Raw genomic sequence first — 25,492 nt, 5'->3', positions numbered from 1 at the left:
TCCTCTTCTTTCTAATTTATTCAGCCTGCATTACCACTATAATTTTTAGTATGTATTCATTGAAACTTATCTTAAATGTCCCATCTATGGATTTGTTAATAATAGCTCTCATGTGTTGGCTGTGCCTCGTAGTTCAGAAAGTGTTGGTCGGGGACATTTGGCCTTAAATGAAAAATCACAGAAGAAAACTTGAGGTAATGTCTTACTCAAGGTTGTATGCTTTGTAAGTGTTGCTTATCTTCAGGTGTGTCACTTCTATATGGAGTATTTTATGTTGTAGCATTAGGATGGTCAAGGTTCTTTCCAAGACTGTTAAGGGAAATGAACATTAGGGACTTCTCAAACCTGGGTTTACCTCATCTTTACTCATGTTCCTTTGGCCAAAGCATGTTAAATGGCAAATTACAAATCATTGCATATGTTTGCAATGATACAGTGAAATGTGCCATTTGACAACCATTATTGAAATAGTATAGCACAAGCAATATATTCTGTACATAATTTCCTCTGTAACTTTGGGTGAAAACTACTGAGTTACATCATACATGCTTTCCATGATGTTTAAATATGTAAATGAATGAGGCAGAAAACAAATTCCATTGGATTCCTAGGATACCTTTGCATTAAAAAAGCAGTTCATACATTCCTGAAGTATATTCAGTAATAATTAATTTTAGTGGCAATGTGATATGTTTTTGCTTTCAGTTATTCAATATTTTTGTAGGAAAATTCAGTTTTATATATAGTATGTACATAAACATAGAAATTAGTTGGTTTAATATTATCTATCTACCACGAAATGGACTGGATTTGTATTTATTGGAGACTTGAATGCTCTGCCCGAGACATTAAAGATTCTTCACTTATAAGAAGTCTTTGCCGTTTTCCAGCCCTTGTATTATGTTGCAAGACGAAATTCTGGGCCAAAAGTCTCACAGATTCATTTCTGAATACATCATTTGTCTTGTATCCCAGCCATGCTTCCAGAATCTTCTGCTTATTGTCAGCAGCAAGACAGAATGAATGGATCTCTGGTGAGTTGTTTTTTTATTTCTCATTTGGTTTTATTCCATTATATGAACCTAAAGATGTTCAAGAATTTAAAAGAAGTCCAACCACACAGATTTAGCCCCAGGTACATATTCATATGGCTTATAGATTATCAGATTAAGATTGCTTGTAGGTTTAGCAAATTAAATGGTTATATTCTTTCTAAGTTGAATGCAGATTGGCTTCAGAATGTCTAGGTTTCATGTTGTCATAAAATGTAATCAAATCTGTTATGTGATGTAATGACACCCAGCAGGTTACTTCTTATGGAAGGTGAAGGATAGCTTGTAAACAGATCACATCCTCATGAGCAACATTAAACTATTTCAATGAAATTTTCCTGGAATTGCTGAAATAGTGTGGTCATACATACCTTCATGTGTTCTTAAGGAATGATTAATCTATATGTACTTAAATTACTCTCCATATATAGTACTTGTACGACTTCATGGTCTTGGTCATACTTGAAACTTAGGCTATATTTGTTGCTAAACTTTATGGTCTTTCTACAAATTCCTGTTTGTTTTCTAAAGTATCCTCACAAAATTTCTTTCCTCTATTTTATCTGTCTATTTTTGATTTTCTACTCACTAGTGTTGGTTATTTTTCTCTTTCTCTCTCTTTGTATCTATCTTTCTATCATTTTTTCTTACTTTTCTCATTCCCTCTTTCCTCCATATGTGTCTCAGTTGTTTCTTTTCTTCAAATGATCTATCTGGGAGCTAGTTTTTCTTAGTGATCATTTTTACTTTGCTGACATGGCTCTTAGGTTTGACATTTTTCTTACCCATTATATAGGAAAATTGTTGCCTAGAGAGTTCTACAGGATTCCAGAAACAAACTTAGAAAATCACAAAACCATAAACAGATAGACTTAGGGAAAACCAGGGTTCCTAGGCTCTCCTGCACTTGGTCCCTTGGTGCCAGCAAGCAAGCATAGTTCCTTGAGTGCACACAGGGAAGATTACCATTGGTAACATGCAAAAATGAAGTATCTATATTAATAGTACAATCAGAGCCACAACAGGTTGTGAGGAAAACATGTTTCCTAATCTCCTGAGACAGAAGACTGGCTCCCAGAGAAAATGCAGACATGAAGTTCACCTTACCTAGCCTTGAAGGTGAACAGAAGCTCAGTTTCAGATGCTATCTTTCCAACAGTAAGGAAAAGGCCTGCCCTCCAGTCTCTTAATCCTCTCCAGAATTCTCTTTTAACCCTTCTGTGGCCAGCTCTCAGTGTTCTCATTGAGGTCAGGCTCGAATTCCAACCTCTCAAACCTTTTCCCCCTTGGCTCAACCTCAGAGTTTCCACAGAAAAGTATTTCCTTCGCCCAGCTTATAAACTACAAGAAAATCAGTTTTCTCCTGATTCTGTTATCTTTGGTCTAACTTCATTTGATGTGGTATTCTGTTTTGTCTTTCCTTCCCACTATTTTTGAATATTTTAATTCACTGCCAGTATAGGATAGGAACTGGTTTTGATTAAAAAACAAAATACAGTGACAAGGTGTTCTTTATTAGAAATATCACTTGTTGCAAAATCTCACGGATGATTTCTCAGGAATTGATTTGGATCTCTGAGGAATTTTGCTATTAACTAACATAAGTGGAAATATATCCTTAGGGATCTACTGGAGAAATGACTCAGGAATATGTGACACGTTGGAGCATTTGTTCATATTTATCATTTTTGTCATATTGAGTATTCCTTGAGCTTCTATACATTTTCCTCCACCTTCCATGAAGCCTATTAAAATGAAAATATTGTAAAGAATATTTTATTCCCCTCCCACATATATTTTGTATTGTAGAATGTAGGCAAAGTTTACAAAACCTCATGGTAGCAGTTCTTTTTTTACATAGGATGTAAATATCAGGGTATCTGTGACCACTTTTCAATATTTAGTATTTAAACCAAACATGGTTAACCTAGGATATTTTTATGTGTGAACTCAATTAAATCTTTTATGGGAAAAATAAATCATTAGCTACTTTCTGGAGTATTGTTAGTATTTTTTAATATTTATGTGGACACTGCTTCTCATAGGTCTAGTAATGTTCTATGTTCTGTATTCCATGTCATATCCTAAATGTGTTCTGCTTGCTGATGAGAGTACCTGTTAATAGAAAGTCTAAATAGGATTTATGGTGAAGCAGTATATGTAAATGCAGAAAAAATATTTGTTTAATTCATTGTTACCCTAATATGTACAAAAATTTTATCAAAAAATGATAATATAATTTTTCAGACACCTCCTTAGACTTATTGTTGTCATGCCAGATTATTGTCTCCTTAGAGTTTTTACCTTGTCTCTATTGCTAGCAGCAGAAATGTGTTTGCATGCATTAGGGAAACTGTAATTTTTTATTGGTCTTGGCGCTTGAATTCTGGGCCTGGTTGTTATCCCTCAGCTCTTCAGGTCAAAGTGAGTGCTCTACCACTTGAGTCACAGTGCTACTTTCAGTTTTCTGGTGGTTTACTGGAGATAAGTGTCTCAGGGACTTTCCTGCCTGGGCTGGCCTTGAACCTAGATCCTCAGACCTCAGCCTCCTGAATAACTAGGAGGATAAGCCACCAGTGCCCTGCCAATCTGTGTGTTTTAATGACCAGGTTTATATATTGTCCAATATTTCTAATTTGCTATTTAATTTTCCCAGTGAATAGATAACACAGCAAGCTGCAAACATTTTATGTAAGACAAAAGCATACCTGCAGCATAATGAAATTCCAGATTGGAATTCTCATGACCTAGGTCTAATTTCTTAATGGAAATGTGCCATTACAGAAGCTGATGTCATTTGATGATGTGGCTGTGTACTTCACATGGAAGGAGTGGCAAGATCTGGATCCTGGTCAGCGGACCCTTCACAGAGATGTGATGCTGGAGACCTATAGCAACCTCATGTCCTTGGGTGAGCAAAGGTCACTTTTATTTGGAAGATCAAGTGCTTTTATTTTAGTAGACATTTGACTGTTTATGTTATTTAGGTATAATATTCTAGTCCATTCCCAGGTAGAAAACTGCTAGTATAAAAGCCAGCCAAATTCAGGTCGGGGTGCTTGGTGTTGTTTGCCTTTCGCACTACTGCATGAACCACAACTCCATTTTGGCTTTTGTTTTGGGGTATATTCTGGGTTTCCATGCTCAGGTTGGTTTCAAGCCTGCCACTTCTGATCTCACCTCGTCAATGAAGGATTAAAGTTGTAAGCCTTTGAACCATAACATTTTCTAAAACAACAACAACAACAAAAAAACTAAAAAAGATTCCAGTCCATGGCAAGTGTCATTTCTTTGTAAGGGAAACTTCAACTCAGTATATGTAACTCAAGAGCTAATTTTATTTTCAATCTTTAACATTTCTAATCAATAGTTGTACAAAAGTTCTAAACTATGATCCAATAATAGGAGACTGACTTCCCAGACTGGGGTAATTATTATAGGTGGATCTACAGTCTAGATAGAATATACATTACTACTGACAGTATGATCTGGAAATCAGTAGGTGAACATGTGTATTTGTAAGCCAAACTTGACACAGAGTTTAGTGCATAAAGATTGGAATTCTAGAAACTCTGGAGGCTGAAATGTGAAGATTTTGGTTTGAAGCCAGCAACTGTGGAAAAGTGACCATGAAACTCTTATCTCCAATTAACCATTCAAAAACTAGAATCGTAGGCAAGACTCAAACTAGTAGAATGCTAGCTTTGAGCAAAAGAGCTGAGTTCAAGCCACACAATGGACACAATAAACTCAAAGCTGGGGGAAACTCCACCATGGAGTTATTAAGAATAAAGAAACCATGGGCTGGGAAGATGGCTCAGGGGTAGAGTGATTGCCTTGCATGCTTGAGGCCCTGTGTTTGATATCTCAGCACCACATAAGCAGGGAAATAAAGCTAGAATTGGTGTTGTGGCTCAAGTGATAGAGTGCTAGCCTTGTGCTTAAGAGCTGAGAGACAGCTCCCAGGCCCAGAATTCAGGCCCCACAACTCGGTGGCCCCCCACAAAAACAATTGAGAAACCAGATTTAGGAGCAACCTTGTGAACAGGATGTCTGTGACCTTACATTAATGATGACCCAGCAAGAGCAATTGTTCTCCACTATTTCTTATTCACAGGGCACTGTGTTCCTAAACCTGAATTGATTGTGAAGCTGGAGCAAGGTGCAGAACCATGGATAAGAGAAGGCTCAGACAAGAATTTTACAGGTGAGTTAAAGCATCTTGAATGGTGATGATGGATCCAGAGCCCAGTGGGTCTGTTTATATTCAGCGGTACAGAGCAGTAGTATTCCTAGTGCCCCTGAGTCATGTGTGGCAGAGAACTAGGTGATCCTTTGTCTCAAGGAATTGTCAATCCAGAATTCACGTGGAGACACACTGAATTTGGTGTGCCAGTGTAGGCAGTGTTAGCAATTCCCTTTTTCTGTAGAGAAATCATTCATAAAGAGAAAAAGAGAATAAGAAATGTAGAAAGGAGACCTCATTTTCTTTTAAACTAGTATTATGCAGGTAGGAGGAAAATAGCAGTATGCTAGGGCTGCTATCCTCTGATGGGGACAATTTCTTATCAGTGGTGCTGGGCATACAGCGCGATTCAGAATGGAAGCATTAAGAGTATGGAGATGAATAATTTCAGGAAATATTTCCTGGGACAACATATAATAATCTGAAATATAGAAAAACATTATTTTGCATTGTAAAATGTCAGTACTACTTTCTTAATTACTACATTACAGAGAAAAGTATATATTCTGCATAAAGCAATGCTTTGATATTTGAAAATGTAGTAACAGAATGTGAGGAAATATCATTATCGTAAGGAATTTGTGGGTCTCATTTATGTTTTTGTCTATTTTTCTATTATTCATTTTAGAGGTCCCAGTAATGGAGGATGTGATTAGCACCTGTCAGGAAAGTCACAATAAATATCGCTCTGAAGTAGCAGTCATGAATAGTAACCCAGGGGAGGAAAAAGTGAGGCTTATAAAAAGTTTTCATTTGAGCTCCATACAGAAGTCAGAACTGATTAAGAATAATGGGAACTCCTTAGTGATGAGGATAGAAAAGGTCACTGGCTGTCAGAAAATGGGTGTTTTCAGTGAACCTGGTAAGATGTGTGCTGCCTATAGTCCTCATGTGTCTTCTGTAGTTGAAGAATATAAACAATGTGAAAAGTCTTTCACTGAGAAGACACACCATGTTGTCCCTCAGAGAACACACACAAGAGAGAAACCTTATGAATGTAACGTGTGTCAAAAGTCTTTCACCCAGAAATCAAAGCTTACTGTCCACCAGAGAACACACACAAAAGAGAAACCTTCTCAATGCAACATTTGTGGAAAATCTTTCACCTGCAAGGCATATCTTACTAGACATCAGAGAACACACACTGGAAAGAAAATTTATGAATGTAACTTATGTGGAAAGTCCTTCTCCTGGAAGTCAACTCTCACTGTCCATCAGATAACACACACAGGAAAGAAACCTTATGAATGTAACATGTGTGGAAAGTCTTTCGCCAGGATGGCATACCTTACTGTCCACCAGAGAACACACACTAGAGAGAAACCTTATGAATGTAACATGTGTGGAAAGTCTTTCACCAAGAAATCAAATCTTACTGTCCACCACAGAACACACACAGGAGAGAGACCTTATGAATGTAACCTGTGTGGAAAGTGTTTCACCCAGAAATCAATGCTTACTTGCCACCAGAGAACACACACAAAAGAGAAACCTTTTGAATGTAAGATTTGCGGAAAGTTTTTCACCCGCAAGGGATATCTTACTACCCACCAGAGAACACACACAGGAGAGAAAATTTATGAATGTAACTTGTGTGGAAAGTCCTTTACCTGGAAGTCAGCCCTCACTGTCCATCAGATAACACACACAGGAAAGAAACCTTATGAATGTAATGTGTGTGGAAAGACTTTCACCCGAAAGGTGTACCTTACTGTCCACCACAGAACACACACAGGAGAGAGACCTTATGAATGTAACTTGTGTGGAAAGTGTTTCATCCAGAAATCAAAGCTTACTCGCCACCAGAGAACACACACACAGGAGAGAAACCTTATTAATGTAACATGTGTGGAAAGGCTTTCACCTGGAAGTAAAACTTCACTGTCCATCAGAAAACACACAGGAAAGAAACCTTATGAATGTTGTATGTGTGGAAATATTTTCAGCTAGAAGCTACACCTTACTGTCCACCAGAGAGCACACCAGGAGAGAAATTTTATGAATGTAACCTATGTGGAAATTCTTTCACCCAGAACATACACCTTTCTGTCCATCAGAAAAAAACCCACCAGAGAGAAATGTTATGTATGTAGTAGGCATGGAAATTCTTTCATCTAGAAGGCAAAGTTAACATCCATCACAGAACACAAGGAGAGAAACCTTATGAATGCAACCAGTGTGGAAAGACCTGGAGTTCACAGTTTAACACACATAAGTTGATTCACACAAATGAAATAACTTAGGATTGTACCAAATGGACAAAGTTTTCGATCTGTAAGAAAAGTGAAATTGCAATACTGAACCAATACAGGATAGAAACCTTATGATATAGCAGATGTGGAGTCCTCCTACTACAAGACACAGCTCAGAGTGCATCACAGAACACCCAAAACACACAGAAACAGAGACACATGCTCTCACACACAAAGAGGAGAGAAATCATATGTAGGAAAAAATGGAAAGGTTTTCAAGAAAAAGTCCTAACTCAGTTTGCATCAGAGAACAGACACAGATGAGAAAATACAAATATATCAAATGTGGAAAGTCCTTTACTAAGTATTCATAGATCCAAGTTCATATAACACACAGCAGAGAAATCTTAAAAATATTACAAATGTGGAAGCTCTTTGACCTGAAAGGAATATCTCAGTGTTCATGAGAGAACTGACTCACATAGGAGAAAAGAAAGTAGTGCATAGAACATATGTGAAATGACTTTCAATCAGAACTGAGTCCTCAGCATATGTGAGATCAAACACAGCAGAGAAATTATGAGTATAGAAAACATTTTGCCCGAAGTCAAAGGTGATTTACAGTGTATAGAAGATTCTCTGGAGATTATATTAGAGGTGATTTGCATGGTATAGAACGATGTGTGCAGGTTACATGAAAGCAAACTAATAAATACATGTCAGATGAGACAAACATAATAAATAGCAAAGTGATCACTAAAATGAAACCATGTTAATATTGTAATATAAAAATAGTAAATATATCAGGTACTGTCTGATTTGAACAGAAGAAAACATACTCAAAAAACTCAATAAGCCAAACAGACATACATTAATTATCAAGAAATAAAATTAAATCAATATAAACATATCATAAGCAACAATCATTATTGAAAAATACAAGTAGTCATAATATGAAAGGAAAGGAACCTCAGCACAAATTGTGTTACCACAGATACGGAGCATTGATAATAACAAGCAAATTATAAATCTGTATAACAAAAGTTCTATTCTGAAAAGTAAAGTCTACAAAGACATGATTAAAAGGACAAAGAATGATAATTTCTTTAATCTATCATTATGATTGGAGAAGTAATTTTCCTCTTAATGATTGTATAACTAGACAAATGGTCACTAGAAACACACACAGGGATAGCATTATCTTTACTAAATGCTGTTTATAAAGCACTATGCAGTTATATTTACCAAGACAGACACACTGACAATAGATCTAAAGACAAATTGTCTAGAAATCAGTATGACAAATAAATCTATGATATAAATACAAAAAAATCCAACAATATGTTTCCAATAATCTAACAGTAAAATAAACAGAAGGAAACTAGAATGAATATGTAAAAATATATGTATGCTATCATTGTGATTTATTAAAGAGAGCTACTTTCTTACTTCACTTGTGAAATAAAAACAGTTGTTTTCAATTATGTATGGTGTATTCACATGTATATCTTCTGGTGGGTGTGGCATTGTCATAGAATGTGAGGGAAATAGGATGATGAAAGTAAAATATACAACTCAAGAGTAGAGATAAGAGGGAGAGATTGGGAGAGAATGAAGGCATGGAAGACACTGTATGAAACGAAGGGTATTTTTTACCTCACTCATGACATATCTCTCTATACATCACCTCCATAATAAGATTAAATTACATTAATTATAAAACAATACCTCCAGCATAAACGATCTGCTTAGTGAAGAAAATCTACCACAGGTAGAACAGGTACAGTTGTTAGAAAAACAATACAACACTTAATTTGAAAGATAAACTATTTCAGTTTAGGTTGCAAAATAACTCTACATAAACCAGAAACAAGAAATTATTTCATTGTAGTATCCAATTAAGTATTAATGTTAAATGTTGAAGTAAGAAAAATCAAGGCAAGTACTTCTTGCTCAGACTGTCATTTTAGCCTAGCTACTAAGGAGGAAACTGAGGTCTGCAAGCCAGCCTGGATAGACAACTCAAACTAAGCAGCTAATGAACAGGTTAGAGGTATGGCTCAAGTGATAGTGCCAACAGTGAGTGAGGAAGTTGACTGACTATGAGACCTGAAGTTCAAGCTCCAATAGTAGCTCAAGAAAACCATGAGGTATGTTTATTACTGTGTTTCTAAGTTAGAAACCTAACTGTAGTGATACTAGCAAGTCTTCATCTCAGATATAAAGGGAAAAGAAGATGAGTGGAGGAGGGAGAGAAGGGAAGCAAAGGTCAGGAAAAAGAAGGAAGAAGAGAGGACAAGAGAATAGTGGAGAGGAGGGGAAAAGAGGGAAAGGGAAAAGAAGAGAAGAGAGATGGGGAGGAAAGTTTCATGGCATCAGATTTGACAGTAACTGGTCTGGGAAGATTGCTCAGTGGTAGAGTGCTTGCTTATCATGCATAAGGCCCTGGGTTTAATTCCTCAGTACCACATAAGCAAAATGTTGGAAGTGTTCCTTTGGTTCAATCTGTAATGTACTCACCTTGAGCTGAACAGCTGAGTGACAGCACCCAGGCCTACAGTTCAGGACTTACTGCTGAGAAAAAAGAAAAGAAAAAAAAAAATAAAGCAAGATTTGACAGTAACCCCATAAATAAAACTCCAAAACTACCTCTTGGAAAAAACAAAGAAACAAACAAACAATGTGAGTCTCTGGTGGATCACACCTGTTATATTAGGTACTCAAGAGGGTGAGATCTGAAGATCGGGTCTCAAAGTCAGCCTGAGCAGGTATAGCTGTGAAACTCTTACTTCCAGTAAATCAAAAGAAAACCAGAAATGGTGCTGTGGCCAAAGTGGTAGAGTGCTAGTGTTGAATTTAAGAGCTGAGGGACAGCATTCAGGCCCAGAGTTCAAGCCCCATGACCTACAATATATAAATAAATAACTAATAAATAAATACAAATGAAAACCTTGTATATTGAAAAACACTACCAATAAAGGAAAAAAAGCATGTATGTGAGAAATATTTGCATATATCTCTAAATGGATTGCTAACCAATATGAATTAGAAAATATAAAGAAAATCCTTCAAGTAATGCAGACAACAAAATCTAATTTTAAAGTTGGAAAAAGATTGAAGAGATTTTTCTAAAAATGACATACACATGTAGTACATTAAAATAAAAAATAGTTTAATATCTGTAGTCATGAGAAAAATTCAAATCAAAATTCCAATAAAATAACATTTGATGCATGCTAGTATGGACATAGTTTTAAATAAAAACAACAAAAATACTCCAAAAGTCTCAAAAAAGCTAGGAAAGATGTGAAAAGGATGTGAACCTTGGTGCATTTCTGTCATGTATATAAAAATATCAAAGATGAAGCCAGGTACCCGTGGTTCATACCTGTAATCATATCTACTCAGAAGGCTGAGATTTGAGGATCACGGTTCAATGCCAGCATGGGCAGGAAAATCCGTGAAACTCTTATCTCCAATAAAACCACCAGAAAACCAGAAATGTTGCTGTGGCTCCAGTGGTAGAGCGCTAGCCGTGAGCTAAAGAGCTGAGGGAGTACGGCTCAGGCCCTGAGTTCAAGCCCCTTGATCGACCTAACAAACAAACAAATAATCTATCAAAGAGGGTACGAAGAGTCCTAAAAAGAACTAAACATAGAATTATATAGGAATATGGTCCAGCATTTCTATGCTTGTGTGCAACAGCAGATAAAGCAGGGAGTACAACAAATGCTTGGAGAATCACTTCTCAAAATCTACTCACAATAAGCAAAACATTGAAGCATGTAAACCAATAAATGTGTTCAAAGGAGAAAACTTTACTACATTTTATGGCAGGAATGAACTTTAAGTAAAATTAGCTAAATAAAACACACCAATCATAAAGGAACAGCCATGGTATAATTGCCCTTACTGAGCTTTCAAGGATCAACAAATTTGTGGAGCCCAAATGTAGGATGATTCCAGAGACTGGGATAGAGAGGAACAGGGGCTGCCTATTCAATGATTAAACAGCTTCACAGATGGAAGATGAAAAGTGTTGTAGCTGGATGGATGGAATGGCTTCACAACAGTGTGGCCCAGTGTTTTATCAATGAATTGTACACATAAGAATGGCTAATGTAGGCACACACAGTCTGAAACACAAGTATTCTCCCTGGACTTGGGAAACTCAAGAAAGATTATTTGCCAGCCTAGGCTACATAAAAAGATGAAGAGCTTGCTTGGAGGTGGGTGGGGGAGTGTAGTCCAGGAGATGGGAGGGCTGGGATGGTAGGGGAAAAACAAAGGAGGAGGCAACAATGCTTAATAAGAAATGTACTCATTATCTTGTTCATGTAAGTGTAACCCCTCTGTATGGTATTTTCACAATAAATAAACTTATTTAACAAATAAGAGCTTGCTGGACTACATAGATAGACCTATCATCCAAAGAAACATGGAAAAATCAAATTTTGGATTCTGTGAAGACATATGGGTGACAAACATATCTATTTTACCTAGTAAAATAACAAACAAACTGAAAGTGTTTGAACACATGCTCAAACAGTGTTTAGTTGGAAATACACACTACAAATAGCATTAATAACAAACACACATGGACAAAAATACAAATTATTATAATCTGTGTAGGTTTAAAAGATGATTTCACTGACTATTGCTCAAATGTGTCACATATTCCTGAACCATTTCTTCCACTAGATTCCCGAGGATACATTGCCACACATGCTATTTAGTATTGAAGTTCCTGAGATTAAAGTTTACTACTTAGCAAATGTATGTCAGAATTTGCCATTAGTGATATTTCCAATACGAAAACCATAGTCACTGTATGTTTATTTTCACAACCAGCTTCTATGTTATAATATCAGTGAATGCAAATATTCAAGCAGAGCAAGAAGAAAAAGGAAAACTGCAGGAACCACATCAAATAAGGTTAAACAAGAGACAGATAATAGAATCTGGAAACTCAAATTATTTTATGTTTAGGAACAATTTTCCTGTATAATGAATAACAAAAATGTCAAATCTAAGAGCCATGTCACCAAAAGAAAACTGATCAGTAAGAGAATCTACTTCCCAGATAAAACATTTGAAGAAAAGAAAAATTAAGAGAGAAATAAAGCTAGTGAACTCACATGGTGGTGGCTCATGCCTGTAAGCCTAGCTACTCAGGTGGCTGAGATCTGAGCATAGAGGTTCAAAGCCAGCCCAGGCAGGACTATCTGTGAGACTTGCATCTCCAATTAACCACTAGAAAACTGGAAGTGGCAATGTAGCACCACTGGTAGAGTACTATCCTTGAGCTGCAGAGTTTAAGTATAGCGAGTAGGCCCAGGGTTCCAGACCTCCAACTGAGAAAAAAAAGAAGAAAGAAGGATGGTAAAGGGAAACAAAGGAGGAGGCAACAATGCATGATAAGAAATGTACTCACTATCTTGCCCATGTAATTGTAACCTCCCTTTATGGTATTTTCACAATAAATAAATGTAATACAAAAGAAAGAAAAAAAGCTAATAAACATGAAAAATAGAATGAATTGGGAAAATAGGAAAGAGAACTCCTATGAGAGCACCATAGAGAAAAACAGAGATTTCTATAAATACCATCAAACTCAGCCTAAGTTTCAAGTAAAACAAAGAGCACAAAGCAGTCCAAGAGTATTTACAGAGATTAAGTGAAGTACTTTTAGCTCACTCAGTCCTGTAGAATATTTGAAGTTATGTTTGACCACACTATTTCAGCAAATCCAGTAAAATTTCATTAGGATAGTTTAATATTACATATGAGGATGTGATGTCTGAGCAGTTGCTAGCCATCCTTCACTTTCTATGAGAAGTCATCTCCTAGGTGTCACTGAATCACATTAACTAGTGGGACAACTTTCTCTCACACTAGAAAAAGTAGAAACAAACTGAAGCATATCTTCACTTAGAATGACTGATTTTATAATCTGCTAAATCTCCAAGCCATCTTCAGCTCTTTTTTTTTTTTTTTTTTTTTTTTTTTTTTTTTGGCGGTCCTGGGGCTTCAGCTCTGGGCTTTGGTTCTGTCCCTGTGCTCTTCAGCTCAAGGCGAGTGCTCTATTGCTTGAGCCACAGCACCACTTCTGGTTTTCTAGTGGTTTATTGGAGATAACAGTCTCACAGACTTTCCTGCCTGGGCTGGCTCTGAACCCTGATCCTCAGCTCCCAGCCTCCTGAGTAGCTAGGATTACAAGTGTGAACCGCTGGCGTCCAGCTACATCTTAACTTTTTTAGAAACATGTTCCTGAAGCTGATTCTTTTTTCTTTTCTTTTATTTTCTTCATTTTTGCACACCCTTAGGTTCATAATATGGAATGTCAAACAAAATAAGAAATAAAAGAATCTCACTAGAGATCCTTTCATTCTTTCTTGCTGTTGACAATGAATAAAGATTCTGGAACCATGGCTAGGAGTGAAGGCAAATAAGGGAGTCAGAAAAGAACCTGTGGGATTTTCCCCTAGATGTTCCTGCTCAAAACATGATATGTGGGCTGGAAAAGCCTTCCAATGGGACAAGAATCATTCCTGTCTTAAGAAGAGGATTAAAGTGTCCACTAAAGACATATGCACGGGGGCTGGGAAGGTGGTTCAGTGGTAGAGCACTTGCCTTGTATGCCTGAGGCCATGGGTTCGATTCCTCAGCACCACATAATCAAAAAGAAAAAAAGCTGCAAGTGGCACTGTGGCTCAAGTAGTAGAGCGCTGGCCTTCAGCTGAAGAGCTAAGGTACAGGGCCCAGGCCCAGAGTTCAGGCCCCACCACCAGACCCCCCTCCCCCCCCCCAAAAAAAGAAATAAAAAACTAAAGCTCCTACAAAAGATTGTTGAAAAATTGAACCCAAAAAAGGAAAACATGCCACCTGTTAACTAAAAGTAATTATCACTGAAATACACCTAGGGATATGTAAACTATTTTTCTATTAAGGTAAAGATATCTTAGGATTCCATTGATTATTTGTACTCTACCTCATTTATTTACATATTCAAACACATGTATGTTATGAACAGTATTTTCATACAAAGTTATAGATATAAAATATATACAACACATATTTTTTGTTTTATAATATTTCAGTAATGGTTGTCATATGGCACATTTCCCTTTATGCAAATAACTAGCATACCTTGTACAATGACTTGCAATTTGAGTTTGAACCTGCTTTGGCCAAAGGTACATCAGTAATGATCACATAAACAGAGATTGAGAAGTCCATCACTTGCCTAAGCAGTGATATTAAGAATCATGTCCATTCTGCTGGAGATACAGGGCCTCATAAAGATGCAACATAAAATGCTGGTCAAAGGAGTGACAAAATCTCAGTCAACCATCCCCAGCCAAGGCACCAGTAAATTGAAGTCTTATGTGTTACTACACAATATTAACAGAAAATACACCCCAAAATGTAGATCCATCAAAATTAAAACCAACAAATTATATCCCTATGTGCTTTTGCTTGTACTTATTGGTTGATTACACAGGATATTCTGTTATCGAGTAGTGATGTAGTTTTTACAATTATGTAGAATGGTAATTGTTAATATAAAATACATCACCTTTACAGTGACATATACAAAAAGGGAAAATCTATTCTGTTTACTTCAGTGAGGTAGTTTTTGCTCAGAAAGACACTATGAATCCTTTAAAAGCAATACTTGTGCATTACTACTGGGTCTTTCTGTCACAAGAATGTTTTATTACTTTGAAAAACTTGAATTTATTTTAGACTAAGTGTTCACATTCACAATTCTTAAGATCAGGAGTGTTACAGATTTCAAGGTGGGGGCATTTTCTGTGTTTTGGGATTTGGACTGTCCTCATACACATTAGTGACTGAACATCCTGCCTTAAAACTTTCAAGTTTTCTATTTCATATTATTGCATTAGAACATAATATGAATTTTTAAAAAAAGCATTGTAACGGGGCTATCATGTCTAATAGCTGTAATCTTAGGTATTCAGAAGGCTGAGATCTAAGGAAAGTTAGTATTATCCTCACTTTTAGTCCTCAGCTCCACCCAGGCCTGAGCTCCTCCCAGACCTAGAGTTCCCTCAGTACAGCTGGCCACTCCCTCTCTCATCTCAGACTCACCTGAGCATGTACTTAACTCACTTCCTGCCCCCCAGATCCTGTTGCAACCAGAAGAGGGACAAATGCTTGTGCTCCCTCTCCTGGGAAATATGGTCCTACTAATAAACCTTATAATAATCTTTCTCCTGTGCCTGCTTGTGGTCCCCTGGGATGGACATGAAGAAACCCTACAAGGATCACAGATTGAAGTCAGGGGGATAGGAAAGTCTGAGAGACTTATTTCCAATAAACTACCAAAGTAGTCGGAAGTGAAAATGTGGCTTAAGTGTTAGAACATTAGCATTGAACCAAATAATTTCGAGGTCAGTTTCCAGACCTTGAGTTCAAGAATCAGGACAGGCAGACACATATCAAGGGCATTGTATTGTATTCAAATTATATTTTAACAATTGTTTTTGGTATACATGTATAGGAAATCTCTCTCATTTTTTTTTGTCGGTGTGGCGTCTGAACTCTGAGCCTGGGCACTGTCCCTCTGACCTTCAGCTCAAAGCTAGCACTCTACTACTTGAGCCACAGTACACTGCTGGTCTTTTCTGCTTATGTGGTTCTGAGTAATCAAGCCCAGGGTTTCATTCATGCAAGGCAAGCACTCTACCACTGAACCACCTGCCCAGCCAGTCTCTCTCATTTTAAGTGATGTAAAATAGGCTAATTAAATTAGGGGAGAAATTGTAATTTGTCAGAACAGACACATCAATTGGAGTATATCTGTGCCAGCAGCATTTTGAAAGTTTCTAAAGTCATTGGAAGTGCAGAGGATGAAAAGAGGATCAATATGTTTATATAAGACATTTTCAAGGAATGTTTACCATTCATTGGCTACAATGCACAAAAAGGAAGCTCATAAAGTCACATGGGTGAGTACCAGAATCTCTAGGTTCAGAAGTATAAACGCACAACTCCTGACTGTCCTTGTCAAGAGGACCAGAGGTTTGTGAGCCACTTTCTGGCACCTGGAGGAACAAGTGCTAATGGCAGCACAAACCTATGAGCCCATAAAATATCATCCACCGCAGACTGGAGAAAGATGGGAAGGGCAGACTCTGGCTAGGAGCCTCAGATTGCTTCCAGTTACAGCTCCCAAGTTCCCCTGAAAAAGAGAAGCTGGGCTTCTACCTCTTGGCTCAGACTATGGAGTGCAAAGCTGTATTTCAGAGCGCTTCCAGCAGCAAGGGAAAAGCAAAGTAACCCAAATTTGCAAACCAAAAACACGAACAGTGGACAAAGAGGCACTGGTGCCTGTTCCCCTCACCCCCACCTCTCCTGATTTACCCCCTGTGATCTTCCCCCACACACTTTCAAAGGTCTATGCCCCGATAGAAACTACAATTCCCAGAATGCATGCACAATTCACCTAGAGGAAGTGGGCTTGTTACAGGGTTTTGACTGGCACAAGGCACTTGGTCCTAAGTGTGCAAGGATGCATGGGAACCTTTCTCTCCCAGCTGCGGAAACTTAGGTAAGTTTCTTGAAAATTCAGTTTACCAACATAAATATTGTGAGACCATTGAAAAACAAAAATGTATTAGGAGCATTGCATAATTTGGCTTTTTAATTCTTAGTTATTTTAATATAATTAAGGTTATGAAATACGAAGTTTTTTTTGTTTTTGTTCAAAAAGTACGTTCTGCTGAATGTAAATTATGTCTCTGTTTTTCCTTAAAGTTTTGAGTATCTCCCCTGTCACTTTACAAAGGTATTTGCAGCTGGGTGCCAATGGCTCATGCCTGTAATCCTAGGTACTAAGGAAGCTTCGATATGAGGATCCCTGTTAAAAGCCAGCCTGGGCAGGAAAGTTCATAAGTCCTATCTCCATGTAACTACCAAAACAATGGAAGTGGCCTTGTGGCTCAAGTGGGAGAGAGCTCACTTTGAGCTGAAAAACGCAGGGACACTGCTCAGGCTGGGTTCAAGCCACAAGATCGACCAAAAAAAAAAAAAAAAAGTTCTTGCAGACAGTAAAATGATTAATTCTGGCATCATCTACCCCTGTTCTAATATATATATTGGAATAAAATAACAGAAGGTAAAGACAGATATACTTTATAATCTTTGAATTAAATTGATTTGTCAAATTCTACTCATTACTTTCCCAGAAACTCCCAAATTCCATCTATGAAATTTTAAGGAGTTTTTGGTTATTTGCATATGAAATTTGCCTTTCCTTATAAAGAATATCCCTCATTTTGTTGTTGGTCCTGTAGCTTGAACTCAGAGCTTGGGCACTGTCTGAGCATTTGCTGTAATGTACTTGCCTTTCTTTTATTAATTGCTTCAGGGGAGTAGTGAAAAGTTTCCTCCCAAGTGATTTTTAGAAAATGTTACTCCTCCTCCAAGACTCTTAAAAAAATAGTTTTCTAGGTAGATCTGAATGAATGTGGGAGGAGGTAGAGTTCAGGGCAGGTCCATGTTCATTTGAAGCTTCATTACTTGCTCCAAACCAGTGTGTTTTTACTTTTCTGTTTTGCATATCCTATTTTGTTTTGATTGTCGACCTCTTCTCTGAACCTAGAAGTTCCTGTCAGCTAGTCTAGGCCACATATCTAGGGGTCCTCAGACTTGTCTTCCCAGACTGCATCCATTACACTGTGGAATAAATCTTTTGCCTCCCTCCCTCATATCAGACATTCTAAGCTTGTCTCTTAAGGGTTTGTTGTGATTGTTGATGATCCTTTCTACACATCATGACTGGGAAGGATTGTGTAGGAAATTTTCATGCCTTATATTCAGTCCTCCAGTGTAAGGGTTTTCCATCCCTCTTTTAGTGGACCTTAGCTATTCCTCCTGAAAATGGAGATCGTGAGGCACATTTGGATGTATAGATGGCAACATTGGAGCACCTATAAAATATGAAGGAAGAATAATTCTTTCTTTCTGAAAAGTTAAAAGTAAGTTCCTGGGAGGCAAGGACATAAGGATGAGGTAAAAATGGGTGCTTTCTAAACTAGCTGTGTCCCATAGTTGTCCTTGTTCTTGGTTACATTTTTCAAACATTCATTTCTAAGTATTATGTTTATTATACTAGTATAAATAGAATTTACTTCCTACATTATTTTTGAATTGTTCATTGCTCACAGACGTAAGCCTCATTATTATACAAATATTATATCCTCTTATTTCATTAGTTACAGTTATTGACTATTGCAGATCCTGAGGTAGAAGGTACAAGTACGGTAAGGTATTCAGGGATAGATTATGTTTCTGACTTCCTCTGGAGGAAAAGGTGAACCAATGGAAAAAGATGGAGCTTATGCATAACACTTATAGGATTCCTTTGGCAGGAGATGTGGTGCATCCCTCTTGGGTTCCACTATGCCCAGTGATTCCCATGGTTGTGATGATCCATCACCCAGGAGGGCCAGTGGATTTCACACCTTGTCCACAGTTTTGGTGGTAGGAGTCTCCCAGTATGTAAGGCAGGACTGGTCTCAGAGGAGTGTTGTGATTAGTGGTACCTTGCTGGCTCCCATGTTTGTCTGTTTGTGTGGACAAGCTCACCCTGACATCTTGAGCCTGGCTGCTGCCATGAGGCCTATTTGAACTAATGCGTCTCACCATCCCATACCTCTGTTCAGAGACCTGTCCTGTTTCATGGTTTTGTATCATTTACTGTGCAAGCTTGTGTTTGTATCCATATAGGCTAGTAGTGGGCTGGGTATGGTTTTCAAGGGTGGGGTGGTGTTTCATGCCTCTTGCAGGAACAATTATATTCTCACTAACTGCATGAGTAATCCTAGCTTACTATGCAATCCCCTTAACTTACATTGCATGTTCAGTTGATAGAACCATGGTATAATAAGTTTGGGTCTTGGTTTGCTTTTGAGGTTCAGAGGACTCTTAGCCATTGCTGCAGATTTTGGGGAATATAGGTTGCCTTCATTATTGCTACCCTGACTCTTCTTGCTAGCGCTACTGCTTCTCCTGTGATCCTTGTAGAAACCATATATACAGCACAACATGTTAATGCTTTAGTTTGAAATGTTTTGGACCCTTGGTATTCCGGTGGGAGTAGATAAAATGATTGTGATATGTTTTATGATTTGGAAACAGCAATGATGTATGTTTATAATCACATAGACCTGCTAAAGAGCCAGTTAAAAATGATGTGTCATGCTAATTGTCAATACATCTGTGTTATCCTTCTTAAATATGATGGAAATATGACTTGTACCAATATCCAGTGACATATTTGAGTAATCTTGCCCTCTGATCATTTAAGCTTAGGCATTATGCAGCTTCAGGGTCAGATATCTGGTATTGGTCACTCCACCATGCAGGCTTAGCTGTATCACTTCTCAATTACCTTCAGGGATTCACCTGGGGAACTAGCACTCTTCTTGCTATTTCTTAGGCATTTTCCTGGTTCTTGTATTGGTATTTCTTTTTTCTTCCATTCTTCCTGAGATGTATGATCTGCTGATTTTCCAGGTTCAGGCTGATAGACACTTGCTCAATTTACAAAATGAAAAAGGGGGAAGTGGTGCAGACCCTGAGGTGCCAAGAGCTGGCACGGTGTGAGCAAAAGCTCCAGAACCACAGACTGCAACCTTCAGGGCTATAAGTACTTGCCCTTTTTGTAGGAGGGAGTGTTCCTTTTAGCTTCTGGGCCTGGAGGCTTACCTCTAGGTGTTTGGTGGACAAAGGTTGAAATAGAATGAGGAAAAATGCATATGGTCTGCACTTGTTGGCACAGTGAGTCCTTCAAAAATGTGATGCAAGCACTGGACAGATCTAGAAAGTGTCAATAGCTAAGGTTATTGCTGGAATAAAGAGAGATTCATCATTGTCCTTGTCTCAGTCTGTTCCATTATCATCCCATTGCCCTTCCAGAGCACTGTTGGTGTTGTGGCTGTCCTAAAACAGTGGTAGAGTGCTTACTTAACCTGCATGAAGCCCTGGTTCAAGTCCTCAGTACCACATACATAGAAAAAGCCAAATGTGAATTTGTGGCTCCAGGAGTAGGGTGCTAGTTTTGAGCAAAATTTTAGGGACAGTGTCCAGGCACTGAGTTCAAGCCCCAAGGCTGGGACATAAAAGAAAAGAAATGCAAGATAGGTGCAGGTGCCTCATGTCTTTAATCCTAGCTATTCAAAAGGCTGAAACCTGAGGATCACAGTCCAAAGTCAGCCTGGGCAGCATTGTCTGTGAGACACTTATCTCCAATAAAAACCAGAAAAACAGAATTGGTGCTTTAGCTCACAATGTAGAGCACTTGACTTGAGCTGAAGGGCTGAGGGATGGTTCCTAGGCTCACAGTTCAAGTGGCATGACCCAAAACAAAACAAAACAAAACAAAAGGGTATAAGAATAAAGAAATTCATCACAAATGTAGGCTTGAACAATGAAAACTATATTTCAGGGATGGGAAGGTGGTTCAGTGGTAGAGTGCTTGCCTTGCATGCATGAGGCCCTGGGTTCGTTTCCTCAGCACCACATAAGCAGAATAAGCCAGATGTGGCACTGTGGCTTAAGTGGTAGAGCACTAGCCTTGAACCGAAGAGCCAAGGAACAGTACATAGGCCCAGACTTCAGGACCCATGACTACCCCCCCCAAAAAAAAAAAAAAAAGAGGGATGGGAAGGTGGCTCAGTGGTAGAGCGCTTGCCTTGCATGCATGAGGTCCTGGGTTTGATTCTTCAGCACCACATAAACTAAAATAATAAAGGTGGAAGAGGCGCTGTGGCTCAAGTGCTGGAGCGCCATCCTTGAGCTGAAGAGCTGAGGGACAGAGCCCAGGTCGAGAGTTCAGGCCCCACGGCTGGACCCCCTCCCCCCAACAAAAAGATAAAGAAAAGAAAACTACATTTCACAGGTACTCTTGGGAGCACCCCAGTTTTTACCTGATCCTTATCTCTTTGTGTCTCAGGAATCAAGTTTTAGGGAGGATTTTTTTTTTGGTCCTGAGGCTAGAACTCTGGGCCTGAGCACTTGTCCCTCAGCTCTTCAGCTCAAGGTGAGTGCTCTACCACTTGAGCCACAGCCCCATTTCCCAGGAATTTAGTTTTAAAGAATGAAATTATTTTTTCTTCATATTGTTAGAGGTGCTTTTAAGTTGAAGTCTATACATTCAAATATGCTCTTTGATTCCCATTTTCATGAGGAATATTTCTGGTCCAAAATAGAGACATGGAGAACCCTTACACTAAAATCAAACGTGAAAGTTTTCAATCCAGTGTTTCCCAATTATTTTTTATGGAAGAGATTACAAAATATCACAATAAACACCGAAGAGACAAGTGTAGGTTCTCTGATAAGAGAGAGGGAGACTGTTGCAGACCCTGAGGTGCCTGCCAGGAGCAGACAAAATGTGAACAAAGGCTTCAGGGCCATTGACTCCCACCCTCAGGCCTGCAAGTCCTTGCCCTTTCTTGGTTTGAGGAAGTGTGTTCTAGCTTTTGTCCTGGGGCTTTAACTGACAGGAGGCTTGTGTGGAAAAGATGTATTGAAATAAAATGAGGAAAGATGTGTGCTGTTTGCACTTTTGGGCACAGTGGGTCTAGACCAATATTACGCACGAATTTGAGAAATATAGCAGAATTGTGCCATCAGCCATCTCTCTGTCTCCTTAATTATCATACCATTGGCTCTCAGAGCCTTGCTTGTGTTCTGATGGGATTGTGGCAGGAGACAAAGATTTACTGCATACTTTAATGGTTAAGGTCTGAGAAGACTAGTCTGAGGTCCCCTAGATATGTAGCCTAAAGCTACTGAGAGGAACTGTTAGGATCAGAGAAGAGGTAAGAATTCTAAAGAGATTTTCACATGCAAAATGAAAAGACAAAAGCAGACTGGTTTGCAAGTGATTAAGCTTCACATCAACATAGCCTAGCCTAAACTTTACTCTTCTATCTCTCCTGCATTCATCCTGACCCCCCTCACCACTATCTCTGTGAAGGGAAATGGAGGTGATGTGCCTGGTTCATAAGAATCCCTGTGTGGGAACTTTTCACTAGTTACCTGAAGAAAGTATTAAAGGAAATGCAAATAGAGCACAGCAAATGCTCACAGATAGTGCACAAGCTCTGAGTTCAAGCCATAGGACCAACAACAGAAGAAAACATAAAATCCTTAAATGAAATGCAAAATTCAGAAAAGAACAAAAACTCATTTGATTTAATAGATACAATTGGAGAGTTTCTGGAAAATTAATTGTTAGCTTTTGTGAAATCCAAATCACCAGAAGTATTATTCTGCATATTTACCTAACAATCTCACTATTTTATGCCAGTGTATACATTACAGCAATGGGAAGTGACCCAGGTATAAGTTGAGTGGCTGTGAATACCTTTGTAAAGTAGGAGGGGATGTATTAAAAGAAATTTAAGACAAAACAGAGATGTAATTTACATTCAGCAGAAGGCAGGCATTGATAAACAGAAAGGTATAAGCAACGCAGTCACATAACCTCAATTTCATCATTAGAACTAAGAATCAAAAAGCCAATTCTCCCCATATATATCCATTTTCTGGTTGGTCTTATGTATTTCAAGAGGAAACAGTGGTTTTCAAGAAACTGAACTTAACTTCCACAGCAGGGAGAGAAAAGTCCCAATGCACACAAGCACACTTGTTCCCAGGTATGTAGGAGGGTGGCACCGAGCATTGTGGGAATTGTAGTCTCCATGGAGGATATTTTCTTTGAAAGTCCTGGGTTGTTTTTGTTTTTTGGAGGGTGGAGGTGGGGCAGAAGATGCTTTTGCACATGCGTCTCCCCGCCCAAAATGGGCGTTTTAAGTCTGCGTCTTCCGGATTCTTTTCCTTTGCCTTGCCCCTGGAAGTGCTCAGAAATACAGTTTTGCCTTCCATAGGTGTGAGCCAGGAGCCCTGCACCCCGCTCTGTGCAGTGGAGCTTGGGAGCTGTAACTTGAAGGAATCTCAGGCTTTGGAACTGATGTCAGGTAGGAATTGTGTGATTGCTGCAGGAGTCTCCCCTCCACGGGTTTCTGTTTGTTTTTCTGTTTCTGTTTGTTTGGTGGGGGGTGAACTCTGGGCCTGCAAGCAGCATTCCGGAGCTCCTCAGCTCAGAGGGAGAGCTTGATACTTGAGCCAAAGCGCCTACTTCCCTCTCCATACTTTTCTCCAGTATGGAGTTGATAATTTGCTTGAGGTTCAAATGTTTGAGAGCAAGCTGGGTGATTGTCCAGACCAGGAGAGCCCAAGAATTGTGCATTTGTACTCCAAGACCAAGGGATTCTTCTATTAACTCGTGACTTTATATGCTTTGCCTAGGTGTAAGAGGAGTACAGGAAGAATTCTAGTGAAATTGTGAGGTGTGTGCCTGCCTTGAGTCCTCTTACATTGAAGTTGTATTTGGGGCTTCTGTGATTTTTCTCCTAGAGATATTTTAATCTGTTTGGCTTGAGTTTTTAATCTCCTGGCTTGAGTTCACAAGCGTTTGTATTCGACTCTGTTTCTAGAGACAGTTGTACATGGGATATTGGAGTAGTGAGTGCTGGTCCTGTATTTTTAGGAATGAAGCCTAGCAATGTTTGAAGCAGAGCACCCTATGAATAGGAATCTCCATCCTAAATGGACAGACCTTGTCAATTCTGAGAAGCCCTAAAGGAAAGAAGCAGAAAAGCACAGGAAGGGAAGATGTTGCTAGCTTCCTTTGCCTTATGCAAAAATTTTTGCTACTTCCCTGAGCACCAGATTCACGTGGTACTCTTTCCTACACCACTGTCAATCACTTTGTGTTGTTGCAAGAGTAAACTAATTTCTAGGTGGCGTGATGAGGAATAAGCTAGAGCATAGTTATGAGAGGGTACCTGAGGCTGTGGTTTGGGATGGTGGGGTAATTGTTATGACTGAAAGTATCTATTCTTGTAGTAATCCCTAATCTTGTTTTTGCTAATTTATTCATCCTGTTAACACTGTTATTTTTAGTATGTAATCATGCAAACTTACATTAATTGTGCCATCTATTGATTTGCTAATGCTAGCTCTAATCAGTTGGTTATGCCTGGTAGTACAGAAAGTGTTGGTCTGGGACATGTGGCCTAAAAAGAAAATTCACAGAAGAAAATTTGAGGCAATATGTCTTACTCAATATTGTATGCTTTGTAGTTGTTACTTATCTTCAGGTGTGTCACGCCTATATCGATTATTTTGTGTTGTATCTTTAGGATGGCCAAGGTTCTTCGCATGACTGTTTAGGGAAATGAACGTTAGGGACTTCTCAAACCTCGATTACCTCATCTTTACTCAAGGCCCTTTGGACAAAGCATTTTAAATGGCAAATTGCTAATCATTGCATAGGTGTGCAATGGTTAGAGTGAAATGTGCCATTTGACACCCATTATTGTAATAGTATAACATAAGAAATATATTCTTTTTTTTTTTTTTTTTTTGTCAGTCATGGGGCTTGAACTCTAGTCCTGGGCGCTGTCCCTCAGCTCTTCAGCTCAAGGCGAGCGCTCTACCACTTGAGCTACAGCGGTTTTCTGGTGGTTTATTGGAGATAGGAGTCTGATGGTCTCTCCTGCCCTGGCTGGCTTTGAACCGCGATCCTCAGATCTCAGCCTCCTGAGTAGCTAGGATTACAGGCATGAGCCACCAGCGCCCGGTAGAAATATATTCTATATACATTTTTCTATCTAACTTTGGGTGAAAATTACTGATTTACATCATACATGCTTTCCATGGTGTTTAAATATGTGAATGAATGAGGTAGAACACAAAATCCAATGGATTCCTAGGAAACTTTTGCATTAAAAAAGCAGTTCATGGGCTGGAAAGTTGGCTTAGTGGTAGAGTACTTACCTTGCATGCATGAGGCCCTGGGCTCGATTCCTCAGCACCACATAATCAGAAAAGGCTGGAAGTGGTGCTGTGGCTCAAGTGGTAGAGCACTAGCCTTGAGCTGAAGAGCTGAGGGACAGCAC

At 38.7% G+C, this 25,492-nt stretch overlaps 1 protein-coding gene across 1 annotated transcript in view; it reads left to right on the top strand.

The window, feature by feature from the left end:
* The window catches only part of LOC138841614 (zinc finger protein 568-like), a 38,633-nt gene that overhangs the window by 1,610 nt on the left and 11,531 nt on the right, over positions 1-25,492 (top strand). Inside the window, exons 2-4 of the mRNA XM_070042391.1 lie at positions 976-1,034; positions 3,837-3,963; positions 23,417-23,506. Of these exons, the coding sequence (XP_069898492.1) occupies positions 976-1,034; positions 3,837-3,963; positions 23,417-23,506 (276 nt within the window). The remainder of the gene's footprint in view (positions 1-975; positions 1,035-3,836; positions 3,964-23,416; positions 23,507-25,492) is intronic.

This window comes from Dipodomys merriami, unplaced genomic scaffold, assembly GCF_024711535.1.
Source record: "Dipodomys merriami isolate MVZ:Mamm:240054 unplaced genomic scaffold, mDipMer1.0.p SCAF_323, whole genome shotgun sequence".
NCBI lineage: Eukaryota > Metazoa > Chordata > Mammalia > Rodentia > Heteromyidae > Dipodomys > Dipodomys merriami.
This window is presented reverse-complemented; position numbering and strand designations above follow the sequence as displayed.